Here is a 16,979-nt window from a genome sequence, read left to right as displayed (position 1 = left end):
ATAGGTTATACTCAGGAGACTATAGCAGCTTTTTGATTCTAGTTCATATTTATTGTTATTTCATTATATATTTGACATGTTATGAAAATCCACAAAATTCTTGAATACTTCCAACATTACAGGTAAATTACTATACTGTACATCCTCCACAATTCTACTGCAGCTATTGCCCACTTCAGACAGACCGATTTTGACATTTTCCCTTCAGGTTTCCTGTATTACAGTGACATCTCCAAGGCTGTCAGTAAAGCCGAGGCCAAAGCTCTTGGATGCATCATCGAAGAGACAGTCCACTGGATCGCACCCGATGCTATACTGGCACTGACAGGTGGCTTTCGCAGGTACAGTACAACTCTTGTCTCAGCTTGTCAGTGTACATGTATTTGAGTGTTTGTAGAGTTTGAAATAGTAGGCCAAATACAACACTGTCTGTACAGTATGCAATAGTCTTAGTTCCTTGTTGTCGTCTGATGAATACAACCCCACTGTTGCAGGAATCCAATGACACTTGGAACATTAAATTAACTATATTTCTATTATTATTGAGGCCATTTTTATTTTTTAAAGAATGATACAAACTATGAGCGGGTCCATGACCCTCTAGTTGTCCAATTTATTCTCTCTGACTTCTTCACAAGCACATACACGCACGCACGCACACACACACGCACGCACGCGCGCGCGCACACACACACACACACACACACACACACACACACACACACACACATACACACACACACATTACAGAGTGGGGATTCCCTAGAGTCTAGGAAATCCCCTCTGTAATTTGTGTGTGTGTGTGCATGTGCTTGTGAAAAAGTGATAGAGAAATAAATTGGACAGTTCAATCTGCCTTGACTTACTCCAATATCTGTTATGCACAAGGAGTTCATTCTACATACTTTATGACATACATGGTTCGTTAGTTCCTGCCAAGAGAGAAGAGAGAAGAGTGTACATAGAAGCATCAAGCATATATGGTGCCCTACAGTAATTACTACAGTAGCTACATTCACATAAATTGCTGGCTAGGCGGCTACAAAGGGAGGCTCTTTATGCCAATTTCCTTTGTGCTCTATTTATGTGTGACACAGTGTGCTTCAGTGAGTTCGGAGCTCTGGGCTCTATGGTGGTGTAAAAATGTGGTGGTGTGGTGTTAAATAATGCAAGAGCAGTCTGCCATAAGGACATGCGCTTCTCTTCTCTACGGGAATGACAGGCCTGCTGCTGGTTAGCCAACAGTCTGTAACACTTACAGTTGAAGTCGGAAGTTTACATCCACCTAAGCCAAATATATTTAAACTCAGTTTTTCACAATTCCTGACATTTAATCCTAGTAAAACATCCCTGTTTTAAGTCAGTTAGGATCACCACTTTATTTTAAGAATGTGAAATGTCAGAATAAAAGTAGAGAGAGAATGATTTATTTCAGATTTGATTTCTTTCATCACATTCCCAGTGGGTCAGAAGTGTACATAAACTCAATTCGTATTTGGTAGCATTGTCTTTAAATTGTTTAACTTGGTTAAAATGTTTCAGGGAGCCTTCCACAAGCTTCCCACAATAAGTTGGGTGAATTTTGGCCCATTCCTCTTGACAGAGCTGGTGTAACTGAATCAGGTTTGTAGACCTCCTTGCTCGCATACTCTTTTTCAGTTCTGCCCACATATTTTCTATGGGATTGAGGTCAGGGCTTTGTGATGGCCACTCCAATACCTTGACTTTGTTGTCCTTAAGCCATTTTGCCACAACTTTGGAAGTATGCTTGGGGTCATTGTCCATATGGAAGACCCATTTGCGACCAAGCTTTAACTTCCTGACTGATGTCTTGAGATGTTACTTCAATGTATCCAGATTCCTACCTCATGATACCATCTATTTTGTGAAGTGCACCAGTCCCGCCTGCAGCAAAGCACCCCCACAACATGATGCTGCCACCCCCGTGCTTCACGGTTGGGATGGTGTTCTTCAGCTTGCAAGCATCCCTCTTTTTCCTCCAAACATAACGATGGTCATTATGGCCAAACATTATTTCTGTTTCATCAGACCAGTTGACATTTCTCCAAAAAGTATGATCTTTGTCACTAGCTTTTTGTATGGCAGTTTTGGAGCAGTGGCTTCTTTCTTGCTGAGCGGCCTTTCAGGTTATGTCGATATAGGACTTGTTTGACTGTGGCTATAGATTCTTTTGTACCCGTTTCCTCCAGCATCTTCACAATGTCCTTTGCTGTTGTTCTGGGATTGATTTGCACTTTTCACACCAAAGTATGCTCATCTCTAGGAGACAGAACGCATCTCCTTGCTGAGCGGTATGACGTCTGCGTGGTCACATGGTGTTTATACTTGCGTACTTTTGTTTGTACAGATGAACGTGGTACCTTCAGGCATTTGGAAATTGCTCCCAAGGATGAACCAGACTTGTGGAGGTCTACAGTTGTTTTTCTGAGGTTTTGGTGGATATTTTTTTATTTTCCCATGATGTCAAGCAAAGAGGCACTGAGTTTGAAGTAAGCTTTGAAATACATCCACAGGTACACCTCCAATTGACTCAAATTATGTCAATTAGCCTATCAGAAGCTTCTAAAGCCAAGACATCATTTTCTGGAATTTTCCAAGCTGTTTAGAGGCACAGTCAACTGAGTGTATATAAACTTCTGACCCATTGGTATTGTGATACAGTGAATTATAAGTGAAATATCTGTCTGTAAACAAGTGTTGGAATAATTACTTGTGTCATGCACAAAGTAGATGTCCTCACCGACTTGCCAAATATATAGTTTGTTAACAAGGAATATGTGGAGTTGTTGAAAAATGAGTTTTAATGACTCCAACCTAATCTCCTTGTTCTCTGTTGTCATCCCCCTACCATCTCTCTCTTTCTTTCTCTATATCCCTCTCTCTTTCCCTTTCTCTCTCTCTCGTTCTTTCTCTATCTCTCTGACAGTACAGTATAATCCTTGATAATACAGTATAATCCTTTATACACAGTAGGTAAAATCGGTGGAAAGAGAAACACACTGATTTCTTTTTCTTCAAATTGAGTTATTTTTTCTTTATTTTTCTACTTTTTAGGATGTCCCATTCCCCACTCCCCCCAGGTTTTTTCTATAAAGATTCCGGTCACCTTACTGTGGATACTTCCCTCAATAATAAATGGTGGAAGTATAGTTATTTGTAACGCTCTGGACAGCCACACTAGCATACTGAATCGATTAGCATTTTCGTCCCACATAGGCCTGTGTACCAATAACCTCTCCGCTCAAGTGTGGTTGATCTTCTGGAAACAGCTGTAAATGTCCCATGACTCTTGCACCCTATGGAGGGATGACAGCTGGAATGATAATTGATTATGTAAATATCGTCTTCACTGGGGGGAAGAGGGGGAGATTAAAAAGTGATTAAAGCATCATGGGTAGTTAACATGATTGGAGTTGAGAGGAGGAACTGTAGCTGATTTATTTTATTGATTTGCAGCTACAAGATGTGTTTATTACCCAGAAAACTGGGGACGTCCTGAGGACATTCAGCAACATTCCCAGTAGGTCTGTAAGGTTCTGCTTTTCTTTTCTTAGTCAACCCTGTGTTCTTTTTCTTTGTGTTCTTGGACGTAGCCCTGTTTCTTTGTGATCTGGAACGTAGCCCTGTCTTTCATTTTTGTTCATTGATTTCACCTGTGTTCGTTTCTCACCTGGTCTCAACAGCTCCCTACTTAGTTCATTTCTTTCTTTTTGTAGGGTTGTGAGATATTGTTTGTTTTTGACTGCCTACCTGTGTTTGACCATTGCCTGCCTGTGACCACAATTCCTGCCTTCTGCGAAGGCTTAATAAACTTAATAAACATCTGCCGTTCTCTGCGCATGAATCTACCCTATATTCTCCCTGAGCATTCATTACAAGGTCTCTTAAGGGTTTCGGCGCAAGGTTATTCATGTGAAGTTCTGAGAATGTTTTAAGAACGTTGTGTGATTGTCCCAAGGGAACATTCTCTGGGGGACCTTTGTCTAGTTCCCAGTATGTCATTGGGGACATCGTCAGGACTTTGTTACTCTGTTAGAAGGACCTTTATTTTACTAGTCCTTAGAACGTCACATGATGGTCCCAAGGAAACATTCTAAGGGGGACCTTTATGACCTGGGACGTTTTTAGGATTTTTTGGAACATTGTGTCATGGTCACCTGAACGTCCTTGGACCATTGTGTCATGGTCCCCTAGAGGATTCGTCTAGCCCTTTAACGTGTATGAACACAGGGATGTGATCATTCTACAGTGGTCCCTGCAGCGTATGCTCAAACCGATGTGATTAGAACACTTCATCAGAACGTCTTGTTACGATTGACGCAACAGGCAGCTTTTGAGCTGGCCAATGTTTCTTCATCATGTTTCCCATGCTTGTTCATTGAACCATAAACAATTAATGAACATGCACCTGTGGAACGGTCGTTAAGACACTAACAGCTTACATACGGTAGGAAATTAAGGTCACAGTTGTGAAAACATAGGACACTAAAAAGGCTTTTCTACTGACTCTGGGAAAACACCAAAAGAAAGTGTCCCAGGATCCCTGCTCATCTGCGTGAACATGCCTTAGGCATGCTGCAAGGAGGCATGAAGACTGCAGATGTGGCCAGGGCAATAAATTGCAATGTCCATACTGTGAGACGGCTAAGACAGGATGGACAGCTGATCGTCCTCGCAGTGGCAGACCACATGTAACAATACCTGCACAGGTTCGGTACACCCAGGCATCACACCTGCAGGACAGGTACAGGATGGCAACAACAACTGCCCGAGTTACACCAGGGACGCACAATCCCTCAATCAGTGCTCAGACTGTCCGCAACAGGCTGAGAGAGGCTGGACTGAGGGCTTGTAGGCCTGTTGTAAGGCAGGTCCTCACCAGACATCACCGGCAACAACATCGGCTATGGGCACAAACCCACCGTCACTGGACCAGAGACAGGACCGGCAAAAAGTACTCTTCAATGATGAGTCGCGGTTTTGTCTCACCAGGGGGGATGGTCAGATTCGTGTTTATTGTTGAAGGAATGAGCGTTACACCGAGGCCTGTACTCTGGAGCGGGATCGATTTGGAGGTGGAAGGTCTGTCATGGTCTGGGCGGTGTGTTACAGCATCATCAGATTGAGCTTGTTGTCATTGCAGGCTATCTCAATGCTTTGCGTTAAAGGGAAGACATCCTCCTCCCTCATGTGGTACCCTTCCTGCAGGCTCATCCGGACATGACCCTCCAGTATGACAATGCCACCAGCCATACTGCTTATTCTGTGCTTGATTTCCTGCAAGACAGGAATGTCAGTGTTCTGCCATGGTCAGTGAAGAGCCCGGATCTCAATTCTATTGAGTACGTCTGGGACCTGTTGGATTGGAGGGTGGGGGCTAGGGCCATTCCCCCCAGAAATGACTGGGAACTTGCGGGTGCCTTGGTGGAATAGTGGAGTAACATCTCACAGCAAGAACTGGCAAATCTGGTGCAGTCCATGAGGAGGAGCTGCATTGCAGTACTTAATGCAGCTGGTGGCCACACCAGACACTGACTGTTACTTTTGGTTTTGAACCCCCCCACCCTTTGTTCAGGAACACATTATTCCATTTATATTTGTCACATGTCTGTGGAACTTGTTCAGTATGTGTCTCAGTTGTTGAATCTTGTTATCTTCATACAAATATTTACATGTTAAGTTTGCTGAAAAAAACACAGTTGACAATGAAAGGACGTTTCTTTTTTTGCTGAGTTTAGTTGCAGTATTCTCTCTTTGTTTATGACAGCCTACAGCGAAGTGTTCATTACTGCCACATTTGTAACAGTGTCCATTTCTTCCATCACGGTTGGACTCTTCACACTGTTGACAGCATCCTGGTTTGCTTTTACCATCACCACCATCAGAGTATATTATTTTGTACGTGGCTGGAGTGGTACTTCCCTATCTTTGTCCTATTGGTCTGAGAAAGGCTGGCTACATCTGTGGTGAGGTATTGAAGAGTATCACAGATGGCTTTGTTTCCAGCTTTAAGCTTCTCAATCAGTGTATTTAGTTTAGGTGCGTGACCATTCCCCTTCCTAAGACCACTGACCAGTTCTGTGCAATCTTTCTCCTCTTCCTGAACTGCAACTACTTTAGCTTCTTTGCTCTTCAATAAGGCTGACATCTTGATGTTCTTTTCCATCTCCAGACTGTAGACAGTATTCATCTTCTCCAGTAATGTCTCGTCCTTCACATTTGGGTCCTGTAAGCAAGGCTTGAGATCTCCAGATATGATGTCATCTTGGAGACCTGTCATCACTGTCTGCAAGAACTATGCTTGGATCAATTCTGGGTTGTACTGAAATCCAGCTTTAGCTCGTTCTGATGCAAAGAAGACTTTCTGTCTGATGCCCATTGTATGCACTAAGAACTGAATAGGGTTTTCTTTGGGTTCTTGAACTGCACTGGTCAATGAGTTCTAAGTATTTGTCTCAACGTGTGCAGTGTCAACTCAGTTCTGCTTTCTAGGTAGCATTTCAGTTGAACCCCTGGAGAGATCGACTGAATGACAGCTTCAACAATTTCACCTTCAACATATACTTTTTTCAGATCTTTCAATCTACATCTCAAGACTGTTGAAGTTCAATTTATCCTTCTGGCCAACTTCACCAATCTGACTACTGATTCAGAACTATTTTATGTACATGGGGTGTACACCTGCACTCGTATTGGGTTATTATCTGACTCAATTGCACTGGCTGGTTTGTGAGAAGAAATGCCTGTAGCAGTAGTACTATCATCCGCCACAAGAGGGCGTCAACCACAACCGGCTGCCCATGAACCCCATCCTGATGTACTGATGCATCTTCAACAACATCATCCACGTTTCCGAACTGTCAATCTGATAATTTACTGCCAAAAGCAATGCAAGTCCCTGATCTTTCACCTGAGTAACCTCATCTCCCGAGTGGCTCAGCGGCCTAAGGCACTGCTTCTCTGTCCAAGCGGTCCCAGTCGTCAACAGTCCCTGGTTTTGAATCCAGGCTGTATCACGTCCGGCCATGATTGGGAGTCCCAATTGCGTCATCAGGGTTTGGCTGAGGTAGGCCGTCATTGTAAATAAGAATTTGTTCTTAACTGACTTTCCTAGTTAAGTAAAAGATAAATCTCTCTCTAAGTACTGAATCATAGCTCTACTCAAATAAATTAGATGAATTTGCAATGTCCTCACAAATTGTTTGTTTCAGATTCTCGCATATTTTCTTTCAGCTCACTCACTCAGGCAATTTCTTCACAATTTCGACTACAACATTTTTGTTTTCTGATGACATTTTTATCCTTTACTTGGATTTTTCACAGCTAGAAAACAAGAGTACATCAACTTATGGTTGGTAGTTTCTCTCTCCTCCATGCAACAAATCCACCACAGGATCATGCTTGCTAGCTAGCTATAAATTTCTTCCCATTGCAGTCTTCTCTTGTAGGTATTTTAACATTTTCACGTCTTGATTTTTGTTTTAGACCGGAAACACCCTTGAAATGACTGACAACTCCAGTCCATCTTTGTTTTGGCAACTTTATATGAGGGGCTTGGTTAAATTACTACATTTTTTGTTTTAGTAGTGTAGGTCTTCTATGATAGCAATCACGGAACTGACTGACCTCTTGTATGATGGAATTCTCAACTTGATGTTATTTTTTAAAGAGACAGTGTACAATTTCCAATGCAATACATCTCAATAGGAAAACAGTGCTTTCACAATTAATTAACAAAAATATTCCAATATATTACTTTTACTTTTACAACATTTCAGCTTCTTATAATAACGAATGTCTTTACAGAGTCACATTAGTTTCTACAGGTCACATTAGTTTCTAGGGTACAACCAACATAAACAAACCTGTGGAAACACATCATCAGTATCACCACACTGGCAGCCAATCACATCATTTCCCCCCTCTTGGCCCTGCTGTTGGCTTTGACTAGTCCCAGTCTGGAGTGCAAAGCCCCTGGCCATCTCCCTCTGAGGCAGAGTGCTCCAAACTTTTTCTGACAGAGGAGCTGGTGGGAGACATAGTGGAGGACACCAATCACTATACCTTGTAGCTACAGGAGAAGAGAGAGCCACAGGGGTGGACCACCTGACGGGAGAGTGTGCGCTTAGCTATAATTACAAAATGGGGGCAGTGGATAAGGCAGACATGATAAACAGCTTTGTGTGTGTGTGTGTGTGTGTGTGTGTGTGTGTGTGTGTGTGTGTGTGTGTGTGTGTGTGTGTGTGTGTGTGTGTGTTTCTGAAAGTACAGAATAAAGAGGAATTATTGCAAATTAGAATAAAATATCAAGATCTAGAAATAAAACAATATTACAAGTACCAACAGTGTAGGGCAGGACAGAGCTATGCAGGCCAAATTAATACACAGGCCAATGCAATGGTCACGGTAAGACCAGGGCAGCTTCAAATAATGTGTTTATGATGCTTTCCAGACAACTGGGAACTCAGAAAAGTACGGTCAAATCATGATGTCTGCGATCTTCAGGTCAGAAAGTTGGAGCTCTAGACAGAGGCCTGAGTTCCCTTTTGGAATTCCAAGTTGGATGACCGTTCAAAACGATTTTTCCCATTCGGAGCTAGTTTTTTCCAGAGTTCCTAGTTGTCTTGAACACACTGACGTCGGAAGTCAGAGTTCCCAGTTGTTTTGAAAGCGGCAATAGGATACAACACAAGCTAATACTGAATTGACGCCATTAGCATCGTTTTACAGACGACATAAGTACAATTGAGTATAACACCATAAAGGTTATGAAATCAGTACCTTGTGTGTCCGCTGTTATAAAGGAATACATTATGCCCTATACATACATATGGTGTGCTACAGTAAAAATGACAGCAAAATATACATAAATTGTATTATGATAATGTAATAAGGTCACTTTGATAGAAACACACACAGTAATTATTAGTAAGGAAAACGACAATGAAGGCAATACAGGCGCCAACTGGAAAATGCACCAGGAGGAAAAGTTCTGCCAGATTCTGTTCTGACTGAAGCACTGGTGGATAACTTTGTCCGTCATTGAAGAGAAAAATTTGTCTGGCTCATCTAGATCATTCTCACCCTACATTAGCATAGCAAGCCTAAAAGGTAAGGGATCCGCCACAGTGAAATGGGCTTCTTTTATGTGAATTAATGAGGAGGCAGAACGTACCTCAATTCAAACTGTTGTTAGAAAATCATGGGAATTGACAAGTTGAACATAGCCTATAGATAATTAGCAGAGAGCGTGCTTTGGTTTTAGGGCAGTCCTGTTGTGTAACAATCTCATTTTGGAACTCACATGTAAATAGAATAGTTCCCAGTTTGTCCCGGGGACATCCCCGATGACGTTTTAGGACTTTCTTGAGAGGTTGTGTCATGGTTCCCTGAATGTTCTTGGGAAGCAGTGTCATGGTTTTACCCCCCTTTTCTCCCCAAATTCGTGATTATGATCTTGTCTCATCGCTACAACTCCCCAACGGGCTCAGGAGAGGCGAAGGGCGAATCATGTGTCCTCCGGAACATGACCCGCCAAGCCGCGCTTCTTAACACCCGCTCGCTTAACCTGGAAGCCAGCTGCACCAATGTGTCGGAGGAAACAACGTTCAACTGACGACCGAAGTCAGCCTGCAGGCACCCGGCCTGCCGCAAGGAGTCGCTAGAGAGCAATGAGCCAAGTAAAAACTCACTTCCGAGGTACCTTATTGTTTTTATGTACCGGTTGCCAACACAGAAAGGCAAGGAACTACACATGTAAATTGAAAATGTTGCTTTAAGAAATACATTTATGATAAATACATTCCGCCAGAAAAGGTAGTCCGGTCAAAAGTCTCATTGCTAGACTGGTTGCATTGCAACATAACCACAGCCTAGCTCGCAAGCTTACATTAAATGTATTCAAAAACCGAGCATTAGCGCTACTTCTAGAGTAACAAAGACATGGCAATTATTTATTAATGTTGATCTGGATGAAAAATTGTCCCATTTTATCATTTGTTGTTGGCTTCCCCATGTAATCGTTTGTTTTTGGTGCCACACTGCTGGAAATGAATGCGATTATTTTAACTGGGGGAGCTGCTGCTGTGTTGTCAGAGAACAGTAAGTGCTCCACCACCTCCTCGCTTCCAGATTTGGCCTCCGGCCATTTTGAAGATGGTGAGTATCTGTGTCATATGACAGACAATATTTCTCATGCCTCTAGTCAAGCTTCCAGCAGTTTCTGGATCATGGTGGTTCGGAAGCAGTGGTTTGTTTGAATCTGCGAAGAGGCAGCTTTTTTGCAGTCTTTGGCAGCATTGTTGCTTGTTGTGAATTTGTGTTCTTTTGTATACTCCATGCCAGACTGAGAGGGGCGTTGTTGATATGTCGGTTCAAACGAGCTCTGTGTCCAGCGTAGCTGCTAATCCCATATTCTTCGCTGTTCATGTTTCTCACTGAACCATAAAAGTCCCGTATGATGATGTTCAGCTCAGTTTTTGTTGTATTCCCAAACTCACAATGTATCCCTTTTTTCTAAACACTTATTTTCTACATTGGCATGTTGAACTATTGTTGATGTAGGCATTTTATCGAGGTGAAAATGTGCAATGATATCAAGGTGAAAAGGATAAACATCATAGTCATGATACAGTCTCACATAATATACATACGGCTAAATGCTGTTATAGCCAATCAGCATCCAGTATCCAAACTACCCAGTTTAGAATAAATAATAATTATTGTATGAATAAACATACAGAATGTAATCATTTATGTCAAAGTGTGCTAAATATGTAAGTTAAAAGCACTCTTTGTGTGTAAAGAGGTGTGACTGGATCAGTGGTTCACCAATCAGAGCCTTGATGGGAGTGATGCAGTATCAAGGAGTGATGTGTTAGGAAACTACGGTGCACATGCCCTGGGTAGAACATTCTGTTTGTTTGTTGGGAGAAGGTTGCTTTGCGACAATCAGGTGACATCCCCGGGACAAACCTGGAACTAGACAAAACCTTCAGGGGACCATGACACAACATTCCAAGAATGTCATAAAATCATCCTTGGGGATGTTCCTTGGGACCAACCGGGAACTAGACAAAATCTCCAGGGGACCATGACACAACATCCTGATGACTTTAAGTGACCATTGCGTAATATCCCGGGACGCCACAACGACTCATTATTGTTTACAGGGTATGAGGAAGAGATTTCAAGTATTCAAAGCTCGATGGAAGAGAGAAACAATATAAAGCAGCCAGACCTGGGTGACCTTTTTACCTGTCTGGATTGTCGGGTGGGCAGGGTTTGCACTTTTGGGACTTTTCTGTTGGTTCCATTGCAAGCTGAAGCAAGCACATCTAAATTATTTCCAATTTTATTTGAACCCAGGTCTGGAAGTAGTTCAAAAAGCAAATACCATAATCTAATTTGCATCATGACTGGTTGCTATAGAGTTGTTCTTCGAGCCAGGTGACCCCCTGAAGTTCATAATCGAACCATCGACTGGCGAGAGAACATACACATTGCCATGGAGATATTCTCAGGGTTGATGAAACACCTTTGCAGTGGAGACCTATTATACCAAAAATAAATGTTATTACATAATTCAAATTTTCTTAACAGTGAGGGGCCCTCCACTCATCCTCCTCTACATCACATAAAGGTGATAATAATGTAATAGCATAATATAATGTTACTGTAAGACAAAAAACATCACCTAATTTCTTATGAGATTATAGATAGGATGGTTGTGCAAATGGTCACATTTTTCTCTCATAGGGCCAAAACTCAACAGCACTCACCATTAGGCAAAATATGTGCTTTGCTAAAAAATTTGAAATAACACTGTACATAACTCAAGAAGAATGGTTGGCATGCAGAATCTGCATGGAAGTTTCACTGGTAAAACTTGAATAATTATCATTCATGATTGACAGTGAGAAATGTGAATGGAGGGTGACCACAAATGTGACTGACTGCCTCAATTCGGAACCCCACTTTTCCAGTAGGTGTCCCAAAATTTGGTACACCTACTGGAGAGCTCTTCTTTGTCTACACCCATTCAGCATCGTTCACACCCTCTTAAGCCTTAGCCCCACCCATCTCTTTAAGGATTCACATGTGAGGCAATGTGGTAAACACATGCTATATCAAATCAAATGTATGTTTATTTGTCACAATGCACAGGATACAGAAGGTGCAAACAGTACAGTGAAGTGGTTACTTGCATAGTAGCAATATCAAAAACAGATAGTGTCGAGAAAAATATTTAATAAATATTTTATCATTACTAGATGATGCGTACCCAACACACTTGCCGAAATTGATGGGTGATGTGAAGGAAATTCTATAACCACCCCCCAGCCACATCTAGCTAAGTGGATGGGTCACGATTGTCTAGACATGTACACATGTTCACATGTACAATATATGACCGAAATCCCCCCCAGACACACCTGGCTAGTTTGATGGATCGTGTAATAATCCGTTCGAAGTGGAGTTTTTTGATTAGACATGTAGCTAGCTAGCTAAACAATGAACTGCCATAATCCCAACTCATACTACTACCAATACATCATTGTCATAGCTGTCCCATATACATCATTGTCATAGTTGTGGTATAAATGTGCAGGTTCAATGTAAGCTTGCTAAGCTTAGGTAATAACTAGCAATGAAAATGGATTTCTGATTTGAATAATATTACTACACAGTTCAAACACGTAACGTTAGCTAGCGAGCCAGCAAGCCAACATTTGCTAGCTAACTAATAGTATTCTTTAACGTGCAATAAAAACAACTTTCTGACAAAATTAGAAACTTATATCTGACAATGTAACTAGACTCTTACCCGTCCGTATATGTGGATGAACGCTTCACGGCAGACTTGGAGCAACATCTTGTTTGGCCAGCATTGTGTCAAGTCACGCCGGTCCACACTGACCATGGTGGGTGCAGAAAGTAGCCCATCACATTTGCCAATTGATCTGTCGATAGCGGCTGCTAAATTCGGGGCGTCACTGTTGTTGAGAAACGGCGCGGTAGAAAGGACTGTCAACACATACTGAACACCTCATGTTATAGACAGAAGCATGCTACATGGCAGACTAATCCAAACTCATCTCCCGGCATGTCCTGCCCATCCATTCATGGCTATAGGGAAGGTTCCTGCCTTTTTCCGTGGCTAAACCTACTAGGCTCATAATTTAACAATTTTATTCATATTTATGGATGAAATACACGTTTGTTATTAAGGCACATGAAAGTTCATATGTTCCAGAAGACATTTTAAATGCCACTTCTGTGAAGTAGTGACGTGCGACATAGGCCTAGTTTCCTGAAACAAGTCACAAATGTGTGCATTAGGTAGAAGTAAAGAAACACATGCGCAGAATGTAATACTGGGACTTCCAGGGGGCAGGGGGGGGTGGAACGGGGCTGTAACCTTTGGGAACGCAGCCTCTGTATAAAAGAAAATCGCCACCGAGCATAGAGAATAATCATTTGCCATTCAACGTTTCTGAGGTCCTGCACTCCCTGCACAATCCATAGCCCATAGCCTTGATGACACTTCAGTTGGAGAAGTTTGTGAGGATTTGTTGGCGTTAGTGATTTGATGCTTGTGACATTCACCTTTATGGAGAGGACAGCTGTGGAAGGAGGGTAACAAGGAAGATTAAAAAGAGATACAGAAAAGCTGTTTGCCACTTCAGAGTGTGAAAAGACTGAGGTGTCAATAAGGTGCTGGTTTTATTTGCAGTGATGTTATCACAGACCCAGTCATGACATTTATTTTTTGTCAATGACTTTTTCACTTAAAAAATGCATTAGCTCAACTTGCTCCATTGAACTGCAACTTTCTCTGTATTGTGGAATCGTATAGGAAGCATTTGAATTATTTATAGTGTTTGTAGAGTTCTCTCTGGCATCCTAAGAATGTTTTTGAGGATAAGTCATCACTTAAATCCTTTGCCAATTTTGTGATACATTTTGGGAAATAACATATTGCTAGATGCAATTATGCCTATCCTTAAGGATACTGACAGCATGTGGACTCACCCACTACAGTATGTTCAGGTGTATCATCTTAGCCAACAAAACTGTTCCCCAAGATCCTCAAGAATATAGGAGCTGTTAATGAAAACACATTAAAGAATCAGGAAAGTATTATTATTTTCTAGCTGCCATACCATAGCTAACTTATTAAAATGTGTTTTTTAATAAGATTCTAAGAACAGCCAAACAACCGACAAATCTATTGTTCATCCGTGTCGCCCGTCATTTACTTGTAAATATCCATTTATATTTTATATGTTCTGCACAGAAGTTATCAATAATATTACAGTTTTTTCAAATGTAATAGTGTTATAAGCTGTATGTAGAGTAACTACAGATCAGGTATACAGCCCACAGTAGTAGATGTACAGTGCCTTGCGAAAGTATTCGGCCCCCTTGAACTTTGCGACCTTTTGCCACATTTCAGGCTTCAAACATAAAGATATAAAACGGTATTTTTTTGTGAAGAATCAACAACAAGTGGGACGACATTTATTGGATACTTCAAACTTTTTTAACAAATCAAAAACTGAAAAATTGGGCGTGGAAAATTATTCAGCCCCTTTACTTTCAGTGCAGCAAACTCTCTTCAGAAGTTCAGTGAGGATCTCTGAATGATCCAATGTTGACCTAAATGACTAATGATGATAAATACAATCCACCTGTGTGTAATCAAGTCTCCGTATAAATGCACCTGCACTGTGATAGTCTCAGAGGTCCGTTAAAAGCGCAGAGAGCATCATGAAGAACAAGGAACACACCAGGCAGGTCCGAGATACTGTTGTGAAAAAGTTTAAAGCCGGATTTGGATACAAAAAGATTTCCCAAGCTTTAAACATCCCAAGGAGCACTGTGCAAGCGATAATATTGAAATGGACGGGGTATCAGACCACTGCAAATCTACCAAGACCTGGCCGTCCCTCTAAACTTTCAGCTCATACAAGGAGAAGACTGATCAGAGATGCAGCCAAGAGGCCCATGATCACTCTGGATGAACTGCAGAGATCTATAGCTGAGGTGGGAGACTCTGTCCATAGGACAACAATCAGTCGTATATTGCACAAATCTGGCCTTTATGGAAGAGTGGCAAGAAGAAAGCCATTTCTTAAAGATATCCATAAAAAGTGTTGTTTAAAGTTTGCCACACGCCACCTGGGAGACACACCAAACATGTGGAAGAAGGTGCTCTGGTCAGATGAAACCAAAATTGAACTTTTTGGCAACAATGCAAAACGTTATGTTTGGCGTAAAAGCAGCACAGCTCATCACCCTGAAGACACCATACCCACTGTCAAACATGGTGGTGGCAGCATCATGGTTTGGGCCTGCTTTTCTTCAGCAGGGACAGGGAAGATGGTTAAAGTTGATGGGAAGATGGATGGAGCCAAATACAGGACCATTCTGGAAGAAAACCTGATGGAGTCTGCAAAAGACCTGAGACTGGAACGGAGATTTGTCTTCCAACAAGACAATGATCCAAAACATAAAGCAAAATCTACAATGGAATGGTTCAAAAATAAACATATCCAGGTGTTAGAATGGCCAAGTCAAAGTCCAGACCTGAATCCAATCGAGAATCTGTGGAAAGAACTGAAAACTGCTGTTCACAAATGCTCTCCATCCAACCTCACTGAGCTCGAGCTGTTTTGCAAGGAGGAATGGGAAAAAATGTCTGTCTCTCGATATGCAAAACTAATAGAGACATACCCCAAGCGACTTACAGCTGTAATCGCAGCAAAAGGTGGCGCTACAAAGTAATAAGTTAAGGGGGCTGAATAATTTTGCACGCCCCAATTTTTCAGTTTTTGATTTGTTAAAAAAGTTTGAAATATCCAATAAATGTCGTTCCACTTCATGATTGTGTCCCACTTGTTGTTGATTCTTCACAAAAAAATACAGTTTTATATCTTTATGTTTGAAGCCTGAAATGTGGCAAAAGGTCGCAAAGTTCAAGGGGGCTGAATACTTTCGCAAGGCACTGTAGTTGTCTCAGAAACTGATGTTACTTAGGCCGGATAACTTGAACACAGCCATGGTGTCACAGCAGATGAAAGGAGAGGACCAGGGTGTAGCGTGGGGAGCGTACATGATCTTTTATTTAAGAAGGACGCCGACAAAACAATAATCTATACAAAACCAAACCGTGAAGCTCAACGGCAAAGTGCCATAAAGAAAGTCAACTTCCCACAAACACATGTGGGAAAAAGGGTACCTAAGTATGGTTCCCAATCAGAGACAACGGTAGAGAGCTGTCCCTGATGGAGAACCATACCCGGCCAAACACAAAGAAATAGAAAACATAGAACACAAAACATAGAATGCCCACCCCAACTCAAGCCCTGACCAAACCAAAATAGAGACATAAAAAGGATCTCTAAGGTCAGGGCGTGACACATGGTTTATGGGTACAGCCTTTAAAACATCCATCAGTCGTTCTATTCAAGAAGTCGTATAAGCACACTTTTAGAGCCGTCTGATTGAGTTGGAGTAGATGCTTAAACTATAGCTAAATAAGAATACAGTGTTTTCAGGGCATACCATTAGAGATACAAAAAATCTCTTTGAGACTCAATGAAATGCTGTCATTTCTTTTCCGTTACCCAGGGCCTTTAAAACCAGGGTTGATTCAGAAGTATCTGCCGACTGTAGATGAAAGAAAGCCTAAACTGATGCCATGACTCAGTGACTGTACTGTAAAAGCTGCCTCTCCTTGGTAATGGAGCTTTCATCCCATTTTAGCAACCTGGACTCAGGGGTAGACGTAACATAGTAAATGGAAATCCATCTCTCCCATTCAGTATGATATTTTACGTTTCATATGGTATGTATTAATTTGTGGATGTCCATCATCCATTTCGTATGATATGTTACAAATTACAATTTGTTATGGCTAACCTTTGGCTAGGTGGTTAACGCCAACATTAGCA

General features: G+C 41.7%; 1 protein-coding gene across 1 annotated transcript in view; it reads left to right on the top strand.

Moving 5' to 3' along the window:
- Window positions 1-16,979, top strand: part of LOC135511671 (DNA nucleotidylexotransferase) — a 143,369-nt gene that overhangs the window by 42,257 nt on the left and 84,133 nt on the right. The window contains exon 7 of the mRNA XM_064933151.1: window positions 209-341. Within this exon, the coding sequence (XP_064789223.1) occupies window positions 209-341 (133 nt within the window). The remainder of the gene's footprint in view (window positions 1-208; window positions 342-16,979) is intronic.

Source organism: Oncorhynchus masou, chromosome 24 (assembly GCF_036934945.1).
Source record: "Oncorhynchus masou masou isolate Uvic2021 chromosome 24, UVic_Omas_1.1, whole genome shotgun sequence".
In the NCBI taxonomy this organism is placed as follows: Eukaryota; Metazoa; Chordata; class Actinopteri; order Salmoniformes; family Salmonidae; genus Oncorhynchus; species Oncorhynchus masou.
This window is presented reverse-complemented; position numbering and strand designations above follow the sequence as displayed.